At 31.9% G+C, this 24,275-nt stretch overlaps 1 protein-coding gene across 1 annotated transcript; it reads right to left on the reverse strand.

Moving 5' to 3' along the window:
* Positions 1–556: 556 nt before the first annotated feature.
* On the reverse strand, positions 557–22,757 carry LOC124353930 (zinc finger protein 208-like). The gene is made up of 4 exons (XM_046803991.1): positions 21,932–22,757; positions 20,702–20,818; positions 19,670–19,810; positions 557–15,546 (listed from the first exon to the last, which is right to left on the reverse strand). Exons 1-4 carry the CDS (start codon positions 22,646–22,648, stop codon positions 10,177–10,179), a joined length of 6,345 nt encoding a protein of 2,114 aa, XP_046659947.1. The 5' UTR covers positions 22,649–22,757; the 3' UTR covers positions 557–10,176.
* Positions 22,758–24,275: the final 1,518 nt, after the last annotated feature.

Here is a 24,275-nt window from a genome sequence, read left to right on the forward strand (position 1 = left end):
GGAATGGAGTTTAAAATAAAAGCCACTTTGTTGCATGCTATAAAATTATGTCTTTAGATAATGCAGAAAGTGATGTTTAAAAAGAAATGTTTGAATCATACTGTTATATATGATGTTTTACCAATTATGACATAATATAATATCATAATTGGATAGTGATAGCATGATGAACAAACGATTATCTGCTGATTGCTAAATGTAAAGAGTCTTTAACCAGGAGACCAACGTGAATTTCACACTAAAACAATATTTTTATAAAATTCCAAATAATTAAAATAATAATGATGTGAAAGTGTTTGGATTCTTAATGACTAAAATACTAACCATATTTTTTAACCATGCTAAATTGAGTCAACATTTGCCTGTTCATTTGGTTTTGGCTGATATTTGCGTACATATGACACAAATCTACACATGAAAATTGTAACGAAAACCAATATTTTTTACTTGGGAGGAAGAGACTGAAGGGACCCAAAACACAAATTTTTACTGAATAAATTCTGTTTAATCCCCCAGGAGAGTTGCAGAGGAAATGCACAGAATGATAGGCAAGACCTGATTTCCAATAAAATGTATTTGTCATTGTCTATATAAAGACAGCAATATGTGCATTTATATCTACGACAGCGATAACAACAAACGATGTGAACTCTTCTTCTCACCCTCGATCATCATCTTCAGTAAAAATACGACGATGTCGCTATAAAAAAGAAATACTTGGCAGAGATCTACATGGCAGGCTGAAAGGAACATGGCTATGCAACAAAACCCAACTATCAAAGACGAAACACTAGAATCTGTGGTACGTCTTGAAACAATCTATCAACTGAAAATAATTACAGGCAGTAATAATATTAGATAGTAAACATACGGAATCAATATCATTAAGTTATATTGACATCTATAACACTGTCATAAGCAGAATGGACTAACAGCTGTACAACAAAATTACAATGAATGTCTTTCAAAATTAATTATCATACTCTAAAAATAAACAGTACTATTAAGTTATATAACAAAATACCAAAAGACATGTATTTTAAAATATTTTTCCTTTTTAATTTAATAAAATAGGTTTAAATAATTGCAACAAACTTTGTATCTATCTCAAAATAACAAACTAACAATAAAACCTCTTCTAATTACATTACTGCTTGGTTACTATCTCCAGTTATTAAAATAAAATCTTACTTTTCATTACAGAAATACAATGTTTGTTATAATATGTAAAGAACAAAAATGATTTTTCAGTAAAAAAATGTATTCCTACAGCAAAATTAACTTTGACCTCTGTCCATTCTGCTTGCCTTAACCTATAACATGTACACCAATAGCCTACACTAATACAATAGTCACAAAGATATGTACAAAATCATATCTAATGTGAGATTATTGTGAAGGTATATGACAAGTTTATAATGATGAATAGTCTGTTGCACTATACAATTCAGGCACGAGTTCTGTCCAATAAACATGCCAACTAATCCAATCTGGCTATTGTCACTTGAGGTACAGCCACTCTTATTGGCTTGTGTGAGATCTGTCAACAACTGCCCAGAACTCTTCAGAATTCTGATGTAAAGCGGACTGGACCATAGTAATAATTTTTTTTTGGGCTTTTTCTGATATTTACATTTTTTTATACATTGAACATTTTTTATTAGTACATGTTTAGTACAACAGAAACTTTGAATGCAATCTAAAAACTTTCATTAAATTTTCCTCATTTCTAGTTCTAATGCTTAACAAAATGCACACATGAATAAAAATTCCTCTTTACAAATTCCACATATAAAGTAATTAAACACGAAATAGAGATAAGTCAAATTAATGAATCACTCTAGAATTGTTTTACATCCTATAGTTTTCTAATTGATATTGTTCTTACTCATAATTTTTGTTGTATGCTAGCCAAGTAAAAAAGCGTCAGCAAGTATTTGTACTTCAGCATTGTATCACCTTCTCTGCCACTTAATCAATTTGAAATTAGTTGTTTGTCATTGCTTTATCGCCTTAATCTTTCAATGGCTTCATGTGACAGTGTTGGCCATTTTGCTGCATATCTTCATATTAGTCATTTTTTTATACAAACCATATGCCTATTTGATCTGGCAATGACAGTTGTAATTTTCATTGAACTTATTTATTTTACATTCTGTATTCATGACAGATGATTTAGAAAAAAGCGCAATGAAAATTATCACAATATGCATTGTTTGACTGGATTGAACCCAAGCAATAAAGCCAATCTTGTGACATCTATCATGTTGAATTAGTTTGCTTATTCATCAGAAGGACCTCGTAAAGTGGCTCCTGATCCTGTGATGGTAACTTTTCTGCCAGGAATGTAACATGGAAGCCATACTGGTTTTGATTTGGTGGTAACTCTTTCCTTGGAAGTTTAAAACATTCAATAAATTTACTGGTGCAAATTTGTGGTAACTTGAATTCTTTAAAAAAATCTCAAACATTAAAGTCTGCAGGCAACAAAGAAGAATTTAAAATAAAATAATAAATGGAAAGAGCAGAAAAGAAAAATGTTTAAAACCATAAAACTATTATTAAAAAATAATGTTCCACTTTTCATAAACAAGGTTTTGAGAACATACAAAATTTTGACAAATTTACAATTCTCGATATATTTTACTGACAAATTATCATGCCATAAAAGAAATTATTCACACAACTGGTGCATTTTAAGTTTTAATAATCTATACTTAGTTTAATAACTTCATACGTAACAATTTCAAAGAATTTTCAAAAAAATCTTACTTGTAATTTTAATAGTGAATACAAAGTCTCAAACACTTTCAAAAATAAAAAAGATGGTATAATTTTTTTAATTCTGAAATCACATTACCTCCCAAATTTTCCATTGTTATTTTTATTCTATATTTTCACTAAACAATTTGTCTTTAATATTATTAATTTTAAATGTTAATATTAAATTATAGAAGTAACACTACTTTAGTGAAATTCTTACCTTACTTTTCCTCTTTGGTAGTTAAATGAACAGTGAAAGAAAACAAACTAATTATAGCTCTATAATGACATAAAAAAAGAAACAAATGAAAAGTTTAATTAGTAATTTTAATAAAAGTAAATTGTATTGCACCTAATACACCAGTATAAAATCTGTATAATGGAGCAAAATATATGGATAATTGTTGCATGTCTTAAATAATATAATTTTAAGCCTTAACTATATAAAACAATTACAGTATTATAGAAATATACTTAATTACAAAATTTTTAATAATCAACATAGCACCTGGTTCATATGGTAACAGTTATTTTAATCATTATCAATCAGTTATTATATTTATTTAGATATAAATTTATTACATCAATAATAAATCTTACCATTTAACAGAACCTGTCATATACAATTCTTTCAGTATCTGCACCAATTTTCAAATTGAATTTCCTTTATAAAATACATAAAAAAATTCAAACATATAATACATACATGATCAAATATACAATATTAACAAAATCTAAAATTTCTATTACACTACAGGTATATCGTTATCATCTTTAATAAAGTACATAACTACATATATTTATAGATATACACAGCGTGTTAATAAAGTCCCATATGGGCTTGATAATTTCTGAATTATTATAGATAAAGCAATATAACTAGGTAAATCAATACTGAACCTATAAAACTACTTTTTGAAGTAAATACCATTTTTTGTCATTTTAGGGGGATGGCCCATAAGTATAAGATTGTTAAAGCATAATCATTGCCTGCAAGGTCCTACATTGTAAATGTTTCAAGTAGTTACTTCAAAAAGTAGATTTATTGGTGAAGTAATGATGTACAAGTTTTATTGCTTTACCTGTAATCATTCGGAAATTATCAAGCCTGTGTGGGACTTTATTAACGCCCTGTATATACACAACAGGAGATCGAATCATGAGTCAAACACAATTTGTTGGAGCCCCACACTCCCCTCTGTAAAATGTATTAGACAGGGTTGTACACAATTCACAAGTCAACTTGATAATTTTTTTGCTTAGAAATATAGAATTTGTAAAGTTACGTTTTATACTGTGAGTTTATTTTTTGCCTCCACACCCCACATGTCCCATAAGGAGTCTGTAAATAATCTTAAATGTAAGTATAGGTCATTAATTTCTTGATAATATGATATATAAACAAATATAACGTTTTAACCCCATGTAAAATTTGGGACTATTTAAATAAATAGTCAAATGAATGTTTTATTCAATATTTAAAACTAAACAGTTTAAATAATTATTATAGGTGAGGTTCATACAAAAGAAAAGTAAAGAGTTACAAAATGTGTCACAAATGATCACCCCTAAAAAATATTTTGTCATACCTTTTAAGAAGGGGGGCTCTGAAGCAAATACTTCATCACATCTATAAAGTATACCAAATATTTAGTTTTAACTTTTTTTATTTTTTTTATCTTTTGATATTTTGTTTTAAAGTGTAGATCATTCACAACAGAAGAACAATTGCCCTAAAAACTGTGTTAGGTCACTGTGTAAATTTTATTGATTTGCCATTTTTTACCCTTATATGGTTAAGACAAACGTTATTAACAGAACAAAACTGACAGCTGGCCAGTTTTAGTAACACCTTAACACATATAATCCCAAATTTGTAAAACAACATTATAAAATTATGTATACATTGTTTCTTATGTTTTTTAATAAATAATAAAAATTCCATGTAATATTTGACCAATATTATTGTGCATTTATATTGTGCTGTAGTACAATATTAAAACAAAATATGTTAACCATTTATATCAAAATCAAATTATTTAAAAAATGATAAAAATCTAGTAGTTCTAAAAAATTATCATTTTTTAAGATATACATTGGACTTTCAGTGGTGTACACAATAGTTTTATGGACAGACAGATGATTTAAAATTGATATGACAGGTTCTTTGAAACTAACACAACATAATTTTACTAACAAATAACTATTATGGAAAATGTATTATTATTATGTAAACAAAATTACACTAGATCACAAAATCTATTAGACACATATTTAAATTTGTAGCACATTTAATAGAAAAGGTTATAAATTGTTAAAATTTGAGATTTGAGAAAAAATCTAGGATGTTTTGATTTTTTACAGATTATTACATTTTGATAACATATTTTTAAGATTTTATTTTAGATTTAAAAATAAAGTCTTAAGAAATAGAATTGTCTCATGTAACTTAAATAGTCCAAATTATACACATATTGCAGGTCAATCTGCAATTTTATATTTATTGACAATGCCTTTTCCTTAAAAATTGCAATAAACCTTTTGATTATTGAGAATAAACATACAAAACTGTTGGCTGGAAAACAAACATGTTTGTTACATAGGCATAAGAGAGCTGCCACTTTCGAGTACATTATCTTAGTACAACACATGTAAAAATAACAAATAGGTGCCTTAGCTGCATGCTGTAACATTTTTGACATCATTATTGAGGATTTAAAAAATTCCAAATGGTAAATAAACAACGAAACATACTTTTTAAATATCACCAAACCTCCTCCCCCACCTCACCTCTCTAGAATTTTAAACATTCTAGATCTTTCACAAAAAAACCTTTATCACACAAGTCTTACTCCTCCATTTCCAAATATTAATTCTCGTTTAAGCTATGCTAACTGCATTTCACTAATATGCTTCACACCCAATCTATCACTTGAAGAGTTGGATTCTGATACTCGATACCTCTTCTCTTTACGTTTAATTTCAGTAGCATTTTATTACAAAATATTGAATAAAATCAACAGAAGTGATTAAAAGATGCTTGGAAAGTCACAATTTCACACATCATTATTATAATTTCTGTATATAAAACCGTAGTTAGATCAAATAATTACAGAAGTGTTTTAAATAATATTTTGCTCACAGTTCATACTTCATATATTTATGATTTCTATGAGTCTGCTACAACTATTCATGAACAACAGCTGAATGGCATTATGTAAATTACTAATCACTAAAATACAATACAGATGGATAAAATAGTAACCATAATTTTGAAATAAAATTTTCTCACAATTCGTAATTTTTATCTGTATTTTTTGTAATATAAGTTGCTGCGCATTGTTGGATCTGTGCACGGACATTCACTTTTCAGCATTAAACAAACCGATGTCCACTAATTTTGGTTTATATCATAATCTGTTTAGTTGTGAATATATGTTCCTTTATAAGAATATATGTATGTATTACCTTAAAATATTTTATTATGGCTAAGGGTGGTTTGACATTTTTGGCTCGACACTCCTACGTGCCAGATTTGCTTTAAAATTAACAAAACAAGAACATTTAGCATACTATATTTTTGGTTACTATTTATGATTAATAAATAGTAGAGAGCAAAAAGCAAGGTTTAAAGATGACAATTTAGACAGGGTAGGGAGCAAGATTTACCTTTATCAGATTAGAAGGATATTCCTCTTCTTTAAAAAATTTATTTTTTAATATGTCTATGAAGAAGAGGAATATCTTTCCCATCTGGTAAAGTTACACACATTCCTTTTAATCTCTTCACATCCTATCTAAAATCTTTAGTAACTATTTAGTTACTAATAATATTTAGTTATATTTATACAGGAATCGGAATCGAATTTGTTTGGAAACGGTCCATCACTTATCTAGAACTTTCATTATATGCATTAAAACAAATTTGATAGCTGCAAGATATGGATACTATAATACTGACTTTAACACATTCAAGACAACGGCTTATTTCCAGACATTTTCATTTACCGTTAAAATTTTCAATAATAATGGCAAAAAACTGTAGTTTGTTAAGTTTTTTTAGATTATAATTGAGATTTAAAAAATAAACTTTTAACAAATAGAATTGCCATATGTAACTTAAAAAGTAAAATTGTATGGACAGATTACAGGTCAGTCTGCAATTTTACATGTCTAAGTATAATGAGAAAAGTATGCAGCTTCATAATTTTGCACAAAAATATATTTTAATATGTTTTTAATTTTTTATACATGTACCCCAAGGGGTGGCTAAAAAATTAAGCAATCGTGCGCCCGACGGGCTACATGATAGTCTGATGTATTTATTTAACTTCTGGATCAAATTTAACAAACCACTGAGGCAGGCAAACAATAAAAACACAATAAGGAAATGCATCCTATTAGGCATACAAAACGCTTTACAAACGCCCTGTGTGTACACAATGGCAGTGTGAAAGATTGTGTGTACCCGAAGATGTACACAATGCCGTGAACATGTTAAGTCACAAGTGTAATGAGTTTACAATTTCCTGCTCTTAGATAGTCAATTAAATTTAAATCAAGGAATGGAATCAACAATATTTCTTACAAGTATATTTATCTTATATGATATATTGACTATATCTTATTGACTAGATTATGTGTGTTCTTATAAGATAAAACATAATAGAAAGTCATTTAGTTAAATTTATAAATGGAGATCTTCTAATAAATATAGATTTTTGTTGATACAAAAGTTCCTCGGTTTTATAAATTCCGATTGATAAAAACCACTAATGCAAATGCTTAGCAATTTTGCTGTAACATTTTGGGTCAATATACTTTAGTTTTTTGAGTGAAATACTGAAACATTTACAAACATTTTTTAAGAGAATTGTTGTAGGTAATTATTTTACAAAATAATATTCTAGAAAATATACTAAACTTTAAATTTAGACTACCTACATTTAATAACCTCAACATACAGTATTAAGGTAATTATATTTTTTCATGCTTATAAATCAACTAATGTATTGACAATTTGTCAGATTCAAACAGGCTCACATACGCGGAAGTGCTATGGTATAAAAATAACTGTGCATCACAGTAAATACATTATGTATGAAAAAGGCCTTAATAAACCTGGTGAGGTTGGGGTTGACTTGAACCATGCCCTGAAGAGGTTTGTAACAAGCTTCACTCAATATCAAACAGTGCACTTAGGCTTCTTTATAAATTTAAGTAACGTAAATTAACAATCATAAAAATAAACACAAAAAGAGATAAATTTCCCACAATAATATAGAAAAATATTCCTATGACTAAAAAACAGAATATGTACAAATACAACAATAACGCATATAATAGTACAAAAAAACATAAATAAAAAACTACTTTTTCCAAATCATTCTTATAGTTATATTTTAAAACACTATCAGGAAATCAACTGTGTAAAAAATAATTAAGGCATTTTTAATGAATTATGATTATTTTTGTAGAAACGTTTGGAATTCCACATGATCTCTGATTTCTTACATAAGTTTTTTAAGATAAAAAATATTAAATCTCTGATAAATTTCACCATTTTTATCCAGCAGCATCACAATTGCAGGTAACTATTTAATAATGATTTCTTTAGTAACAAAGTTTGGAATTCCACGTAACCTCTGATTCATCACATAAGTTTTATGAGATAAAACGTGCTAAATTTATAATAAATTGCACCATTTCTATTCAGCAGCATCACAATTGCAGGTAACTATTTAATAATAATTATTTCAGTAGTTAACTTCAAGTAAAAAAGTTTGGAATTCCAAACAATCTCTGATTCCTGACATAAGTTTTATGAAATAAAAAAATGTTAAATTTCTAATACATTGCACCATTCTTATCCAGCAAATCACAATTGCAGGTAACTATTTAATAGCAATAGTGTTTATATCACCAAGCATACCACCAATAAATGATCTCCGCCTTTAAATAAAACATTTGAATAAAATTTCATCTAAACATCAATTGCTAAAACTAGCTAAACTATAGCAAACATAAATACAACAATAGAAATAACACACAAACATAATACATAGTCTAACTTATCAACAAGTTAGTTAAAATAATCTTACATTTTAAAATGCTGTAAAACATATATATTGTTACACTTTAAAATCATGTAAAATAATGTTACACTTGAATATGGCATAAAATAATCCTATTCATTAGAATGGCATTTCAGTCTTAATACAGTAGGTAAATTATTGTGACGAGCCACTATTGAAACAGTTTACTTAGAATAATTAACTTTTACAATTGCACTGAAATATATAGATTTTTTTACAAACACAGTCATCAAATGTGCTCTATTATGATAGTATTTAATTTGTTAATCTAAAAAGAAAAATTACAAATTAATATGAAAATTATGAATTAAGAATTATGACTGTGAAAAATTTACTATGTTTCAACACTAACACGACATCTTACTATCTGTACGTACATTGTCTAGCACATAATATCAAGTAATAATAATACTTAGCACTCAGAACTAAAGCTTCACCAAGTAATATAAACCAGACAACGAGCTAAGTTAGTTTATAGTTTTAAGTGTCTTACAGAAGAACTGACAATGGATGCTAAGTTCCTCAACAACTCTCAGTGCTGTCAAGAGTGTTTGATCACTAAATAGATTTTTGTAAAATCCTTTACTTTGTTCTCCTATGCTACTAAAAATTTACAACATTAAAACAATTCATAAGTTTTAGATGTATTAAAAATGTTAAATTAGTGTTCAGTTTTATTTAACTAAGCTAAAAAGATCAGTTACATACGACAAATTTTCAACTTCTGTTCATAAAAGTATATACTGTTGTTATATTCAAAAACAGTAAATTTGAAAAACAAATATTTACTTTGTATTGAAAATTGTCATAGTTAAACTAAATACCTAATAAGAATTAGATATACATTCAGTATGGAATAATCTTAATGAAAATATGATAATAATAATCAAAGTGAAAACAACTGTAACATGGATATGCTAGCAAGTGGGTGCAGTGAAGGTTATCACTCATTGGATGTACAACACCCATGATTGGTAATGTTATAAGTCGACTTATCTTGATTTTCCACAGTTTATTTGATAAAATTTATATTTAATTTTTAAACAAGATAGTTAGATTTTGAAAAATAAAAATCATTTTGACACAAGAAAATATTTTTCCTAGTAAAAGAATTTTAAATGTGGTAGCTAAGCATACTTGTGAATAATTTCTAAAGAGTTCATCTTAAATTATGGAAAAAGTATCACTGAGCTAGTGACAGGTGAATTCTATGTAAACACTTTCAGGAGGACAAAATAAAGAGATTTTAAATTGCTTTATATTAAAATCTAATTAATGAGCCCGTAACTTGGAAAAACCACAACCTCAAATTGACTTTCTAGTTGTAACGGTGGGTGGAAGGTAAAGTCAGGTCTATACAAACAGGGTCCTCTGGTGGCAGCCTCATCAGTGGGAAGGGCTTATTGGGATTATTGAGGACGAATCTTGAAACTGGGAATTGCTTCCCATGCATCATTTCGTGGAACATGAGTTCGCACTTCTCTTTGAACTTACACCCGCACAGCTTGCAACTAAATTCCTCCTCTTGTGGGATGAGAAAGTGACTGCCGTTGAACATGTTCTCAATGATGTTATTGAAAGTTCGCATTCGTGTGTTGTAAATGTAGCTTTCATCTCTTGAATGTATTTTCATGTGATTCTTCAAATTCCCCTTCTGACTGAACCGTTTGTGACACACTTTACACATAAAGGGTTTTTCCCCAGTATGCAGTCGGAAGTGACTCTCCAGGCCGCTCTTTTGGCTAAACATCTTCCCACAGATTCCACACGGAAATGGTTTCACGCCAGTGTGCAACCGCATATGATTCTCCAAACTGCTTTTCAAACGGAATTTCTTCTCGCACAATGAGCAACCATAGGGTTTCTCGCCGGAATGTATCAACATATGAGCATTCAGATTGCCCCTGAGATTAAATTTTTTGTCACAGACATTACACTCAAAAGGCATTTCACCAGTGTGCATTCGGAAGTGCGCATCCAGACTGCACTTGAGCCGGAAACTCTTGTGGCACACAGTGCAGGAGAAGGGTTTTTCACCGGTGTGAATCAAGGCGTGTGTGTTCAAACTTGATTTTAATGTGAACTTCTTATTGCATATCTCACAAGCAAATGGTTTTTCTCCGGTGTGTAGCATTATGTGGCTTGACAAATTTCCCTTTAAGGAAAAACATTTGTTGCAATGTGGACAGGCAAAAGGTTTCTCACCAGTGTGAATTCGGAAATGAGCATCCAGAGTGCTCTTAAGCCGGAATTTCTTATCACACTCTGAACATGAGAATGGCTTCTCACCTGTATGTATTCGAACATGAGCATCGAGCATCGACTTGAAACTAAAAGCTTTTCCACAAGTAGCACAGGAAAATGGTTTCTCACCAGTGTGAATTCGGAAATGACTCTCTAGGCTGCTTTTCAACACAAATCTCTTATCACACTCAGTACATGCATGTGGCCTATCCTCAGAGTGGATCAATGAGTGGATTTTCAAATTCCCTTTTAGTGTGAACCTCTTGTTGCAAATTTCACACTCAAAAGGTTTTTCCCCAGTGTGAATCCTGTTATGGCTCTCTAGACTTCCCTTCAGTAAGAATCGTTTCCCACATATAGGACAGCCAAAGGGCTTTTCGCCAGAATGTGTCAACAAGTGGTTATTAAGTGAAGTCTTCAGAGCAAACTTTTTATCGCACATACTACAAGCAAATGGTGCATCCACATTATGAGTAAGAAGGTGTGTCTTTAATGTACTATTTTGCAGAAACCTTTTGTCACAGAGGTGGCAAGCAAACGGTTTTTCTCCTGAGTGTATGAGCTCGTGTATCTTCAAATTACTCTTTTGCTTGAATTTCTTCTCACATACAGAACAGGAATAGGGTTTATCTTCAGAATGGACTAACTGATGTGTTTTGAGATAACATCTCTGAGTGAAGCCCTTCCCACATTCCAAGCAAATAAAGGGCTTGTCATCAGAGTGTGTTGATTCGTGCGCCTTCAGATAGCACTTCTGGGTGAATGATTTATCACATATGTTGCAGACAAATGGCCTTTCCCCACTGTGTATGAGCATGTGACTCTTTAAATAACCTTTCTGGCTGAACCTTTTATCGCAAACCTCACAAACAAATGGTTTCTCATCTGTATGAATGAGAAGATGTGTTTTCAGATAACATTGCTGTGTGAAAGCCTTATCACAAATGTCACACACAAAAGGCTTCTCATCAGTATGTGTTAACTGGTGATTCTTTAAGTAACACTTTTGTGTGAATGCCTTATCGCACAGCTCACATGGATAAGGTCTGTCGTCACTGTGAATTAATTCATGACTCTTAAGATAGCTTTTCTGCGAGAATGATTTATCACATATTTTACAAACAAATGGCTTTTCCTCAGAGTGAATCAATTTGTGTGATTTTAAGTAGCACTTTTGTGTGAAAGCCTTGTCACATATGTCACATACAAAAGGTTTTTCCCCAGTGTGACTCAACTGATGTGTTTTCAGATAACCTTTTTGTGTAAATGACTTATCACACAAATCACACTGAAAAGGTTTTTCTCCAGTGTGAAGAAGTTGGTGGCTTTTCAAGGTGGCTTTCTGTGTGAAAGCCTTGTCACAAACATCACAGATGTAAGGTTTCACACTGGCGTGAACTAATTGGTGATTTCTCAGATATGATTTCAATGAGAACCTTTTATCACATAATTCACAAGCAAATGGTTTTTCTCCAGTATGTTTCAACTGATGTGTCTTCAGGTAGCATAAATGTGTAAATTTCTTTCCACACTCTTCACATTCATGTGGAGTCGGAACATTGTGTCTCTTTTTGTGAATCTGAAGTTTTGTCTTATTGTTGAAAGTTCTGCCACAAACATCACAAGAAGGTAACACTCTCTTTTTATGTATTTTCATATGTGCCTCCAATTCTTCTTTTGTAAGAAACCGTTTCTTGCAATTTTTACAATTTTCAGATCCATGAGTGAGCCGATGGTTTTTTAAATTCCCTTTTGATCCAAAAGTCTTTCCACATGTCTCACACTCATAAGGTCTAATCCCACTGTGGTTCAACATATGAATCCTCAAATTTCCCTTGAACGCAAATTTTTTCTCACACACTGTGCACTGATGTGGTTTTTCCCCCTTGTGTATAATGATGTGACTCTTGAGTACAGCACGATTATAAAACTTCTTATCGCATAAATTACAAGCAAACAATTTTCCACTAATATGAATCTCCATGTGTTGTTTTAAGTTGCCTTTGTGATTATATCTCTTGTCACACAAATCACAAGCAAATGGTTTAATGCCGCTGTGTAAAAGTTTATGTGCTTTCAGAGAGCTGTTTTTATTAAACTTTTTTGGGCATTCATCACAGCTATATGGCTTAATTCCAGAGTGAGTGAGTTTGTGGTTTTTCAAATAGACCTTTTGTGTAAATTTTTTATCACATTCATCACACTGGAACGGTTTAAACCCGGTGTGTATTAACTTGTGAGCCTTCAAATAGCACTTCTGAGAAAAGTTCTTGCCACAATCTTTACAAGAATAAGGCTTCACCCCATAGTGAATCAGTTGATGGCTTTTCAGATAACACTTGAGAGAAAATGTTCTGCTACACTCACCACAAGAAAAGGGTTTGATACCTGAGTGGATCATTTCATGACTTTTCAGGGTAGACTTCAAAGTGAAGGCTTTCCCACATTGAGTACATGCATAAGGTTTATTTCCAGAATGTGTCAGCTCGTGAGTTTTCAGATAACTCCGTTTTGTGAAGCTTTTGCCACAAGTGCTGCAAATGAATGGTCGCTCACCTGTATGGATGATCTCATGACTTTTGAGATAGCAGCGGTGTGTGAATGACTTACCACATTGATTGCAAGAAAAAGGCTTCTCTCCAGAATGACAAGTCATGTGGGATCTTAGATTTTTTCTGGAAAAAAATCTTTTACAACATTTACTGCACTTGAAGGGTTTTTCCGCCTTATGTTGTAGAATGTGTCCATCAAGGCTATCCTGACTGGAGAGTCTCAACTCACAAATATGGCAATTGAAGAATACTACATCAGGATGTTCCAAAAGATGAGTTTTATAGTCAGACTTGTCTTTAGACTCATACTCGCAAACATCGCAAGGAAATGTATCCCTATTACTGTGCACTTGATAGTGCCCAAGAAGGGTTCCCTTTTGTGCAAATTTCATATCACAAATTTCACAAGAAAACAGTTTTTCACCATGGATCAATGCATGTGTCTTCAAATTGCTTTTGGAGGAAAATGACTTTTTACACACCTCACACTCAAACGGTTTTTCTCCAGTATGGATTATCATGTGTGTACTTAAACTAGATTTGCTTGCAAATGTCTTATCACACATTTGACAGTTATAACTCTGCTTATCTTTAGTGTGCGTCATTAAGTGTGCCGACAGATTCCCTTTGATGCTAAACCTCTTACTGCATACTGTACACTCAAAAGGTTTCTCACCAGTGTGTAACCGAAAGTGGTTCTCAAGACTTGTTTTCAGTCTAAACTTTTTCTCACACACAGTGCAGGAGAATGGCTTTTCCTCAGAATGTGTCAATATGTGTGAAGTCAAACTACCTTTCATGTAGAACCGCTTATCACACTGATCACAAGCATATGGTTTCTCCCCAGTGTGAATCCTACTGTGACTCTCGAGATTGGTCTTTAGCCGAAATTTTTTGTCACAGACTGTACAGGCATATGGTCTCTCATCTGAGTGACAAGTCATATGACTGCTTAGATTGGACTTAGACGTGAACTTCTTGTCGCAAACGTTACATTCAAATGGCCGCTCCCCCGTATGGGTCATTTTATGATTCTGAAGGTTGATTTTTTTGCTATAAGCTTTCCCACAGAGGTCACACTTGTATGGAAGCACTCCGCTGTGGACCAGGAGGTGACACTTTAACGTACTCCTAAGACGGAAACGTTTGCTGCATATGGAGCAAGGATACGGTCTCTCTCCGGTATGTATCAGGATGTGACTACTCAAAGCCATCTTACTACGAAATGACTTCCCACAAGTATCACAAGAAAAAGGTTTTTCACCAGTGTGCAGCAGAAGGTGATTGTTTAAGGATGCCTTAAGGTTGTACTTCTTATCACAATAAGTGCACTCAAACATGTTCTCACCGGTATGCAGTCGTTCATGTGTCTCCAGCCCCCTTCGATGCCGGAATTTCCTTTCGCACATCGAACAAGAGAAGGCCTTCACACCAGTATGCACATCAATGTGGCTATTGAGACTAGATTCTGTTGCAAATTTTTTCTGGCAAATCCCACAAGCGTACGGCAATTCCCCTGTGTGTAGGAACTGGTGGGCTTTCAAATTTCCCTTGAGCGTAAAACTCTTCCCACATTCATCACAGCCATACTGTTTCTCTCCATTGTGTATCTGAGAATGTTTCCTGAGTGCACTTGGATATGGAAACACCTTTGAGCAGACCTCGCACTTATACTCCTTCTGTTGGTCATCCATGTGAAAAGTGAAAATGTGGCTCCTGAGATTACCTTTCTGCAAAAAGATCTTCTTGCAGAAGTCACACTGAAAGGTTTCTCCACGTTTACGCGATGGTTTAGTTGTCCAGCTGTAATCCTTGTCCACCTGCTTTGGTTTTGATTTCTTCGCATACAGCAAACTCTTCATTATGTTCGTTGTCGAAGGTTTCTTCCATGCCTAGGACAAAAAGAGAGAGAGAGTATTACATCAATTAAATACATGGCATAACACAAGAATTTGTTAAATATGACCAAAGCAATGTAGCTCAACAGAGAAAACATATATATATATATATATATATATATATATATATATATATATATTCAGGCTTAGCCAAAGTTTTGGTTAGTTGAGAGGAACTCCAGAGAGGACTCTCTTTTGTAAAAATCAGTTTTATTGTTGATAGTTTTTGTCCACAGAAACCAGAAGAAAAGAAAACAGGAAATATCAAGATAAGGAAGGGACTGTCTGCCTGCATTTTTCTTATCATCACAATAATGACAGGTGGAGAGATTATCAACCAGCTATTGATTCTGATGCATTCCGAACTAGAAGTTCCCAGTTGCCTAGTGGTTGTGAAATCAGAACTTCTGCAGCCAGATCCTCCTTCTAGTTTGGCTTTCAATTATTGGCCAGCATCAACTTCATTAAGAATGCCAAAAACCTATATTTTTTCCATCGTTCTCATAGCAGGAACATTACCGATCACTGATACATAACAAGAGGATGCTAACTATAAATAGGTTAATTACAACTCCTCCCCCTTATCTGTAGTGCACATGAAATTCCTCCCAACCTGTGTAACGCAATAGCATTTTTTGGGTATTGTACAAAGCTATAAAGTACTATGCTTACAAGTCAAATAATAAGAGATATTTATTAATGTATATAACATTCTTCGCCCAGACCAATCAAAGTTATCCTTAGCAAAATATATAAGTAATTGAAGACTGACACATTTTTTATTGATTTGTAAAAATATTGTTGTATTTATCTGTAGTAAAATAAGTGTCCAAAACATATTTCATTAAATTTATAAAACGTCCCATAGGTAAGTAAAAGTAATAAAAAACTAAATGGACTACAAAGTTGAGTAAAGAAAATATTTAAAATTGTGGAAAACAGGATAATAGGAACGAAGAGAGAATACATATCATTACTTACATTTTCATTTATCTCCAAGCATATTAAGTAATCAAATCATGTCTCATAAAACTTTTCTACAAACATTTATATGAACCTATACATGAAGAAAATATCAAATTGTAGAACATGAAGTATTTGAAAATCTTTGTGTCTCATATATTGCCACAAACTTGATTTCCATTTAGATTCTTTACATACAATTTTAAAGAATTTTAAATCTTCTAATGTTACATATATGAATATGTTTTTAAAAAACTGAAATAAGTAACTAAAATATCTATTGATTTTCAAGTGACAGAAGGTATTTCCTCAAGACACTCGGCCTTTGCTAAGTTAGTTTAAAGTACAGACAAGAAAGTGAGTTAGTACAAACGCTCTGTCCACCCTATTTTTGAACAGTAATCTCAGTACACAAAAAACAGTCAAAAAGCCCACATTTTTAATAATTATTTTATAAATATGACTTACAGAAACAACGAAACTGTCCAACAATTAACAAGTTTAAATTTTAATTACTTGGATGTAAGAATTGTAGATGTTGAAAACTTGTTCAGTAAGTTCTTTTGTATAGCTCCAACTAATGTAAAGGAGGTCCAAGAAATTATTATCTCTTTTGATAATAAACTGACTTGTGGTTACGATGTAGTGCCATTAAAAAGTATAAAAGAAGCTAAAGAAGAGCTAAGCAAAATTCTTTTACATTTGATAAATTCTTCATTTGTTAGTGGAATCTTTCCTAATCTACTCAAAATTGCTAACATTATTCCGATATTTAAAGCAAATGATACATTCCTTAAATCAAACTATAGACCTATTTCCTTGTTACCATCTATATCAAAAGTGTTTGAAAAAGTAGTATATAATAGACTGAAGACTTATATAGAACAAAACAACATAATCGATGACACCCAACATGGGTTTAGGAAACATAAATCAACCATCACAGCAGCAGTTAGTTTTATAGAATCAGTCATAAATTAAATGGACAAAAGGGAAGTTGTTATTGGAATTTTTATGGACCTCTCTAAGGCCTTTGACAGTGTTGATCACCATCTTTTATTATCAATATTAAATGATATTGGAATTAGAGGTTTTGCACTGAATTGGTTCAAATCATATTTGACGGGTAGAAAACAGTTTGTTGAAATAGCTCATAAGTCGACAAATAGAACTTTAACAAGATTTAAATCTAAATTAGAGCAAAGCGTGAGTGGAGTTCCATAAGGGTCAAATCTTGGACCTCTTCTCTTCTTATGTTATTTGAGGAATATTGAAAGCAAACTATCTTATACTGCAAACAGTATGTTGTGTTTATTTGCAGATGATACAAATCTAAAGGTTTCTGGAATTTCTAAAGAAGAAGTTGAATTCATCTCAGCAATCGAATTGGCTAATCTGCAACAATTTTTTAACAGCAAAAAACTTAATTTAAATTACGAGAAAACTAAATTCATTAATTTTAAAACAAAACAAAATAATAATAATTATGATTATTATTATTATTCATAATCATTAGTCATAATGATTATGACTTTGATATTCTTATGGACGATTTAGAGATTGAAAATGAATCAAAAATTAAATTTCTCGGATTGATCATTGATTGTCACTTGAGCTGGGATGAGCACATTAAATTTTGGTAAAATTGGTTATGGCTTATATGCAATTAGGCAAATGTCTTGTTTATGTACTACTGAAGTGCTAAAACAGATTTATTATGCTCATATACATTCACGTATTGCTTATGGCATAGCCATATTTGGTGCCACACCTAAGAAAAATCTAACTGACATTTTAAAAGCCATTAGACAAGCTTAAAAACTTAAGCTTAAAACAAGCCATTAGAAGTATACTTAATCTTAAATTCTCAGAATCTGTTAGAAATTGCTTTAAAGAATTAAAAATATTAACAGTTTTTGGACTTTATATATATGAAACCATCCTATAAATTAAAAACAATATGCACAAATATAACACATGCGATAGGAATGAAATCATCAGTGATCATCATAGACTTGAAATATACACACAAAAAACCTATGTATATCAGGAAAAGATTTCTGAAAAATATTCCTCAAAGCATATAGATGGAAAATATTACCAAATTTGAAAGAAAACTAAAAAAACTATTTGATTGATTTAGTTTTGTGTTCAATAGAGGAACTTGAATATGTTTAGTAATTTTATATATAAGTAATGTATGACACTATTCGATGTACCTCATTGTAAAACTAATGAATAAAGAGTTATTGATTACTGGAATATCTCACATGATTAATATTCTATTTACTAATTTGTTTATTTCATTTTTTTCTTGTTGCCACCATGTTTAACCATAAGACAAAATTAATAATATTAATATAAACAACAGCCACTTTGTTACAGACAGAAAGCCTCCCAATGGCCTGAGTTACCACTTTAAATAGCAATGTGGAAGTACTAGAATTTCAAGTTTCGCACCAAAATTGAACGCTCTACAATAAACTTGTTCAACACTAATTGTGCCAAACAGAAAAATCTGATTTTGTTGATCAGAAACTGTTGGAGTGACTTCATTAAATGCTCAGTCAACAAATCAAATTTTAATTCTTCTAAACTAAATAACTACAATAAATAATAGAAACACTATTAAAAGAGAGGTTTTTATTTTAAGTGTTAGGAGGCAAAACTTAGGACTAAATTTAAAAATGTGTCAATGTAAATCTTTTGAGATGACCTGCTTTTAAAAAATTAACACCTAGTGTAAACTGGTTAATAACCTACTCAGCTATCCATTCCATCCATTCAGAATTTTCTATTTCTTTAGTTTTCAGGGAAGGTTTTGAAGGGTTGCATGACTGAAATAAAAAAATAACCCAAATCAAATCAATTTAAACTAAAAATTAGTGATAGGTCAAAACCGAATCCCGAATCTCAAATCCATTGAATCTTCAACAAAGATTCGTATTTGAGAATCGATGGACAGGATTTGACATTTGAATCTGCGGAAATCCGCTGCATTATTAATTATTGGTTAATTGACAGTACACAAATTACCGATTGCTAAAACGTGTTATTGCTGTATTTTTAAATTTTCAAAACAGTTTGAGTTATAAAAAATAATAATAAAGTAGACTTTAAGAATAATTAGGAATCTTATACAAAGATGGCTTACCTCCATTAATGATTTCTCCAAATCCAAGCTTCCATCTTTTGTTTTCATGTTCTTATTCTGTTCCTCCTTTGTGCTTTCTTCAGTTTGATCAGAATCAGAGGCCTCATCACTGTGAATTGTGGAATCATCTGGTGTATTGTGCTTAAAAATAAACAACATTAATTAGGATTAAATTACAAATACATTTGATTTTCTTGACTATATAATATATATAAATAAATTTACCCTGAGTCCCGGTTTGTAACATCGACATGCAATTGTACTTTTTGGACAAGAACATACTACTTTCACATCTTATGTTTAAAGTACAACAATTTTATTAAAATAGATTAAGGTATTATAAACTGGCTTCTATTGCAATTTTTTGGCTGCATAATTACAGTAGTTGAAGAAATAACAACAAAGTGACAGCAACATGACTCAATAAACCATTCGCTCCGTGACTACAATCTGAGGAAACAAGCGAGCACAACTAGCCCGTGTCCATAGGAAATGCTGTCACAATGCAATGTATCAAATACAACCTGTAACTTTTTGTATGACAAAAAAAAAACTATCAAGGGGGCAGTAGGTCCATTTTCCACTAATGGAGGATAAAATAACCTCAACTGAAGTATGGAAATGATGATGTCAAACAGAGATTGGAAAGCAAGAACACACACTGTACTGTATTACACTGTATAGTAACAAATACAGCGAGTGAAGTGGCCCACTAAGTAGGCATATGTCTTTTTTAATAATCAAATAATCGTAAATACTATTTATATGGTTAATTGGTTATTTTGTATATTTCAATGCCATGTTCAATTTAACTGAACTTTTAGAAATATGTATAAAGAACTAATATCCCTTTGCACCTGATGTCTGACAAATACCAAATATGCATATTGTAGCAATTTTTAAAGTTAATAAATATAGAAAGATTATTCAAAATTGCCAAATGTTATAAATTTTGTCAAGTTTTTGTGTTTTTTATGACGATTTTATTACTTATATTCAGTTAAATTATTAGTACTATTTTACCAGTCATACCTCCGGCTCTAATTTCATGTCATGTTCCTCTATAGATTCTTGTTTTACCTCCGAGGTACCGAATAGGCTCAGTTTGTAATCTTCACTGATTTCATGGGCAGGAGTGGCAGGGGGTTCCTGGAATCCAGAGTTACCATCAATGCTTATGTATGACAATAACTGACAACCTTTCATGAAACCGATTCTTATACAAATATAAAATTCAGAAAAATATAAATGTTAGAACACTTTTATATTTGTACAGTAATCACTTTTTATTAGTACAAATTATAAATGAAAATCTGCGCATAAATATAGAACCCAAACCCTCTTTTACTCCATTGGCAATTATTTACCTCCTAAAGCATATATCCAATGCATGTCATATTAAATGTCTTAAGGAGACACAGGATTGGTCCCAATTGTAAGAGAAAGAGAACTCTTTGTTCATGAACATTGAGAACAGAATATTTGACACATCATAGAATAGTAAAAAGTCCAAATCGGTTACATTACAGGGGATAAAATTTAAACAAGAGGGCAAAAATTAAAGGTCAAGGATGCAATATAATTCTTCTATGGTGTATATTGATTTCTTCACCAGTCAGTCATGCAGTTGTCTTTTCATCGTCTTCGGGTTGCAACTTTAAAGGTCCTCGGGAAGTTTGTTGAAAAGTTTGGCTCCAGCAAATGATGGCTTTTTGGTGTAGAGAGTAGTTCTGTGGGCTGGAAGATGATATGCCTGAGCTCTTCTAGTTTGATAAGCATGTACCTCTTCATTTCTTAACAAATTTTGTTTTGAAGCATACATAATTACCTCCATTATGTAGATTGAGGTGACTGTAAGGATGTCTAGATCTTTGAAGGCTTCTCTACGGCAGTCGAGGAGAGACCGGCCATAACTCTTATTGCTAGCTTTTGAAGAATTAATACCCTCTGGAGATTACCAACTGAGGAGCCACCCCATAGGGTGATTCACACTGACATTTGAATAATTACATAAATGATACAGAATCATCGTTATATTACATAGCGGAGGGATAATATAATGTAACAATAAATAATTGCATGGTTTACAGTAGAATGTTTCAATATTTTAAATCGATTAGTTACTGTTTTCTTTATTGTTTGAAAACTATCTTTCAACATTTAATTTATACTGTAACAACTTTATTGTAATTTTCACATAATTTTTTAGAGACAAAATAAAGGCCCAAAGCACTATATATGTACTACTCTAGTATGACTCACCTGTTTCACTTCAAATTCTGATGTAGCGTTGAAATAACCTTCCGGTGATGACTTAGTGGAATCAATGGCCGCATTCTGAACAACAGGAGTTTTAAGATCTTCAATGCTACACCATCCAAACATCTTTTCTGCAGGTTTGACATCTTCTTGTTTCACTGTTACCAGTGGATCATTTAGTTCTTTCTCTGATTTCAATTTGAACTCTTCATCTTGATCTGCTTTGATCTTCACACTGACCAGACTCATCGCAAATGACCTATCTTGAGTGTCATTACTATCTTCTACATCATCAACATCTGATTTCTTCTCAGTTTTAATTTCTTTCTTGCAACTCACTGAAGAACAACTTGTAATCTTCAATGTTGCTTCGGTAGAATCATGATTGTCTTCACCTTTTACTTGTCTTCCAGCATCATCCAGAATCTCGACATCAGTTTTCAAATCCCTTCTTTCTGAGTCTAGCTCTGTTGGCTGTCCCACTTTTTCATTGACTACTTTAAAGAAAAGATTGTCAATGAAATGCTCTAATTTTTTCTTCTTCATTGTGTATGTAATGGGTTTCTGAGGTGACTTTTTAATATTGTTTCCATTATCACTTATTCCCTTGCTGAAATCAGGCAAGGAGAATGCATCTACAATGGTCAGGTCTCCTTCCATCACATTACTTGACTTGTACACACCGTTGTAGCTTCTACTGGAACATGACCTTGTCTGCATACAATCTAGATGGATTCCATCCTGAAATCATAGGAAATATCAACTGTTTTAAAATTTTAAAGACTTTACTAGCATTTCCTACCAAAATGATAGTAACGTTTGTTACGTCAACATGAAATTCTCAGTTAATAAGTATTTATTTTTAAAATGTTATGGTACAATTTTTTAAGGTTGAGTTAAGTTGTCACTACATATTAATTATTATTTGCTGAAATCAATTTATTACAAATCACTAAATTCAGTAATAAAAACCACAAATTTGTACACTAAAGATGAACAAAAATTACAATTAAATAAATAATAATACTGGATCGTATTACAAGGATAGTAGTTACAATAATAGGATTTATGACAAGAAGTCTTCTTCAGTCCATTGTTCAGATATAAACTCACTAATTGAATTAAATGTTTGTTTAAGACAAAATTGACTAATCTTGTTCTTAAACTTAAAGTAACAACTGCCTTACAGTTAAAGGAATTTTATTGGACAACTTGCAGGACATTTACTTTACTTTTTTAACCTATGAGATGGTACATCAACAAGACAACTAAACATGAGAATGTATCTCATTTCTTAATTGAACTTTCTCAGGGTACTTATTTAAATACGAGACTTGTTCAGAAAGTAAGTACCATTTTAAAAAAAAACAAGTAAAACAATTTCTTTTCAACACAATTTTATTTCTACATGAAAGCCCAAACCCTAAACCATTTTTCGACAAAGTTTCCACCGTTGTTCAACACCTTGTGATACTGGATGATCAATTTGTCTATACCTTCTTCGTAGAAGGTTCCTGCCAACGAATGTAGCCATGACACCACAGCAGCTTTCATTTCATCGTAAGTTTCAAAGCGTTGGCCGCCTAGCTCACGCTTTATGTGCAGGAACAATATTGGTAGTCAGAGGGTGCCAAGTCCGAGCTGTAGGGTAGGTGATCGAACTGCTACCAATGAAATTGTCATACTAATATTTGAGTGTCACCAGCGGTATGGGGCCGAGCATTGTTACTGAGCATTCCTCTCTGTTTGTTTTGAATTGCCCGCCTTAGTTTTCCTAAGGTTTTGCAATACCTTGCCGCATTAATGGTTTCACCTCTTGGGAGAATATCAATCAGCAAAACACCTTTCTGATTGCAAAAGACAGTGCACATGATTTTTTGTGCAGACATTGTCGTCTTGAATTTTTGTTTCTTCAGTGATTGCGTGTGCTGCCACTCCATTGACTGCTGTTTGGATTCCGGAGTGACATAATGGATCAAAGTTTTATCACCTGTCACAAGTTTGTTTTAAAAATTTCTCACCATAATCACTGTACCGTGTGAGAAAAGTCGAAGCACTTTGAGTCTCTTGGTTTTGTGCATGTCAGTGAGCATTTTTGGAACCCATCAGGAACACAGCTTGAGATAATCTAAGCGGCCATAACATACAAAAGAATGCGTGAATTTTTTTGGAAATTGTCAGATAACGTTGTCAGACAGAAACATCTGTTTCTTGGACTTTTTTGCCAACCGCCCTTACCAGATCATCAGTGATGAAAAAAGGCCGACCGCTCCGATTTTTATCATGCAAATTTGTTCGACCGCCATTGAACATTCTAACCCACTTTCTCACACTTCCTTCACTCATC

The sequence above is a fragment of the Homalodisca vitripennis genome, chromosome 2, assembly GCF_021130785.1.
Source record: "Homalodisca vitripennis isolate AUS2020 chromosome 2, UT_GWSS_2.1, whole genome shotgun sequence".
Classification (NCBI taxonomy): domain Eukaryota; kingdom Metazoa; phylum Arthropoda; class Insecta; order Hemiptera; family Cicadellidae; genus Homalodisca; species Homalodisca vitripennis.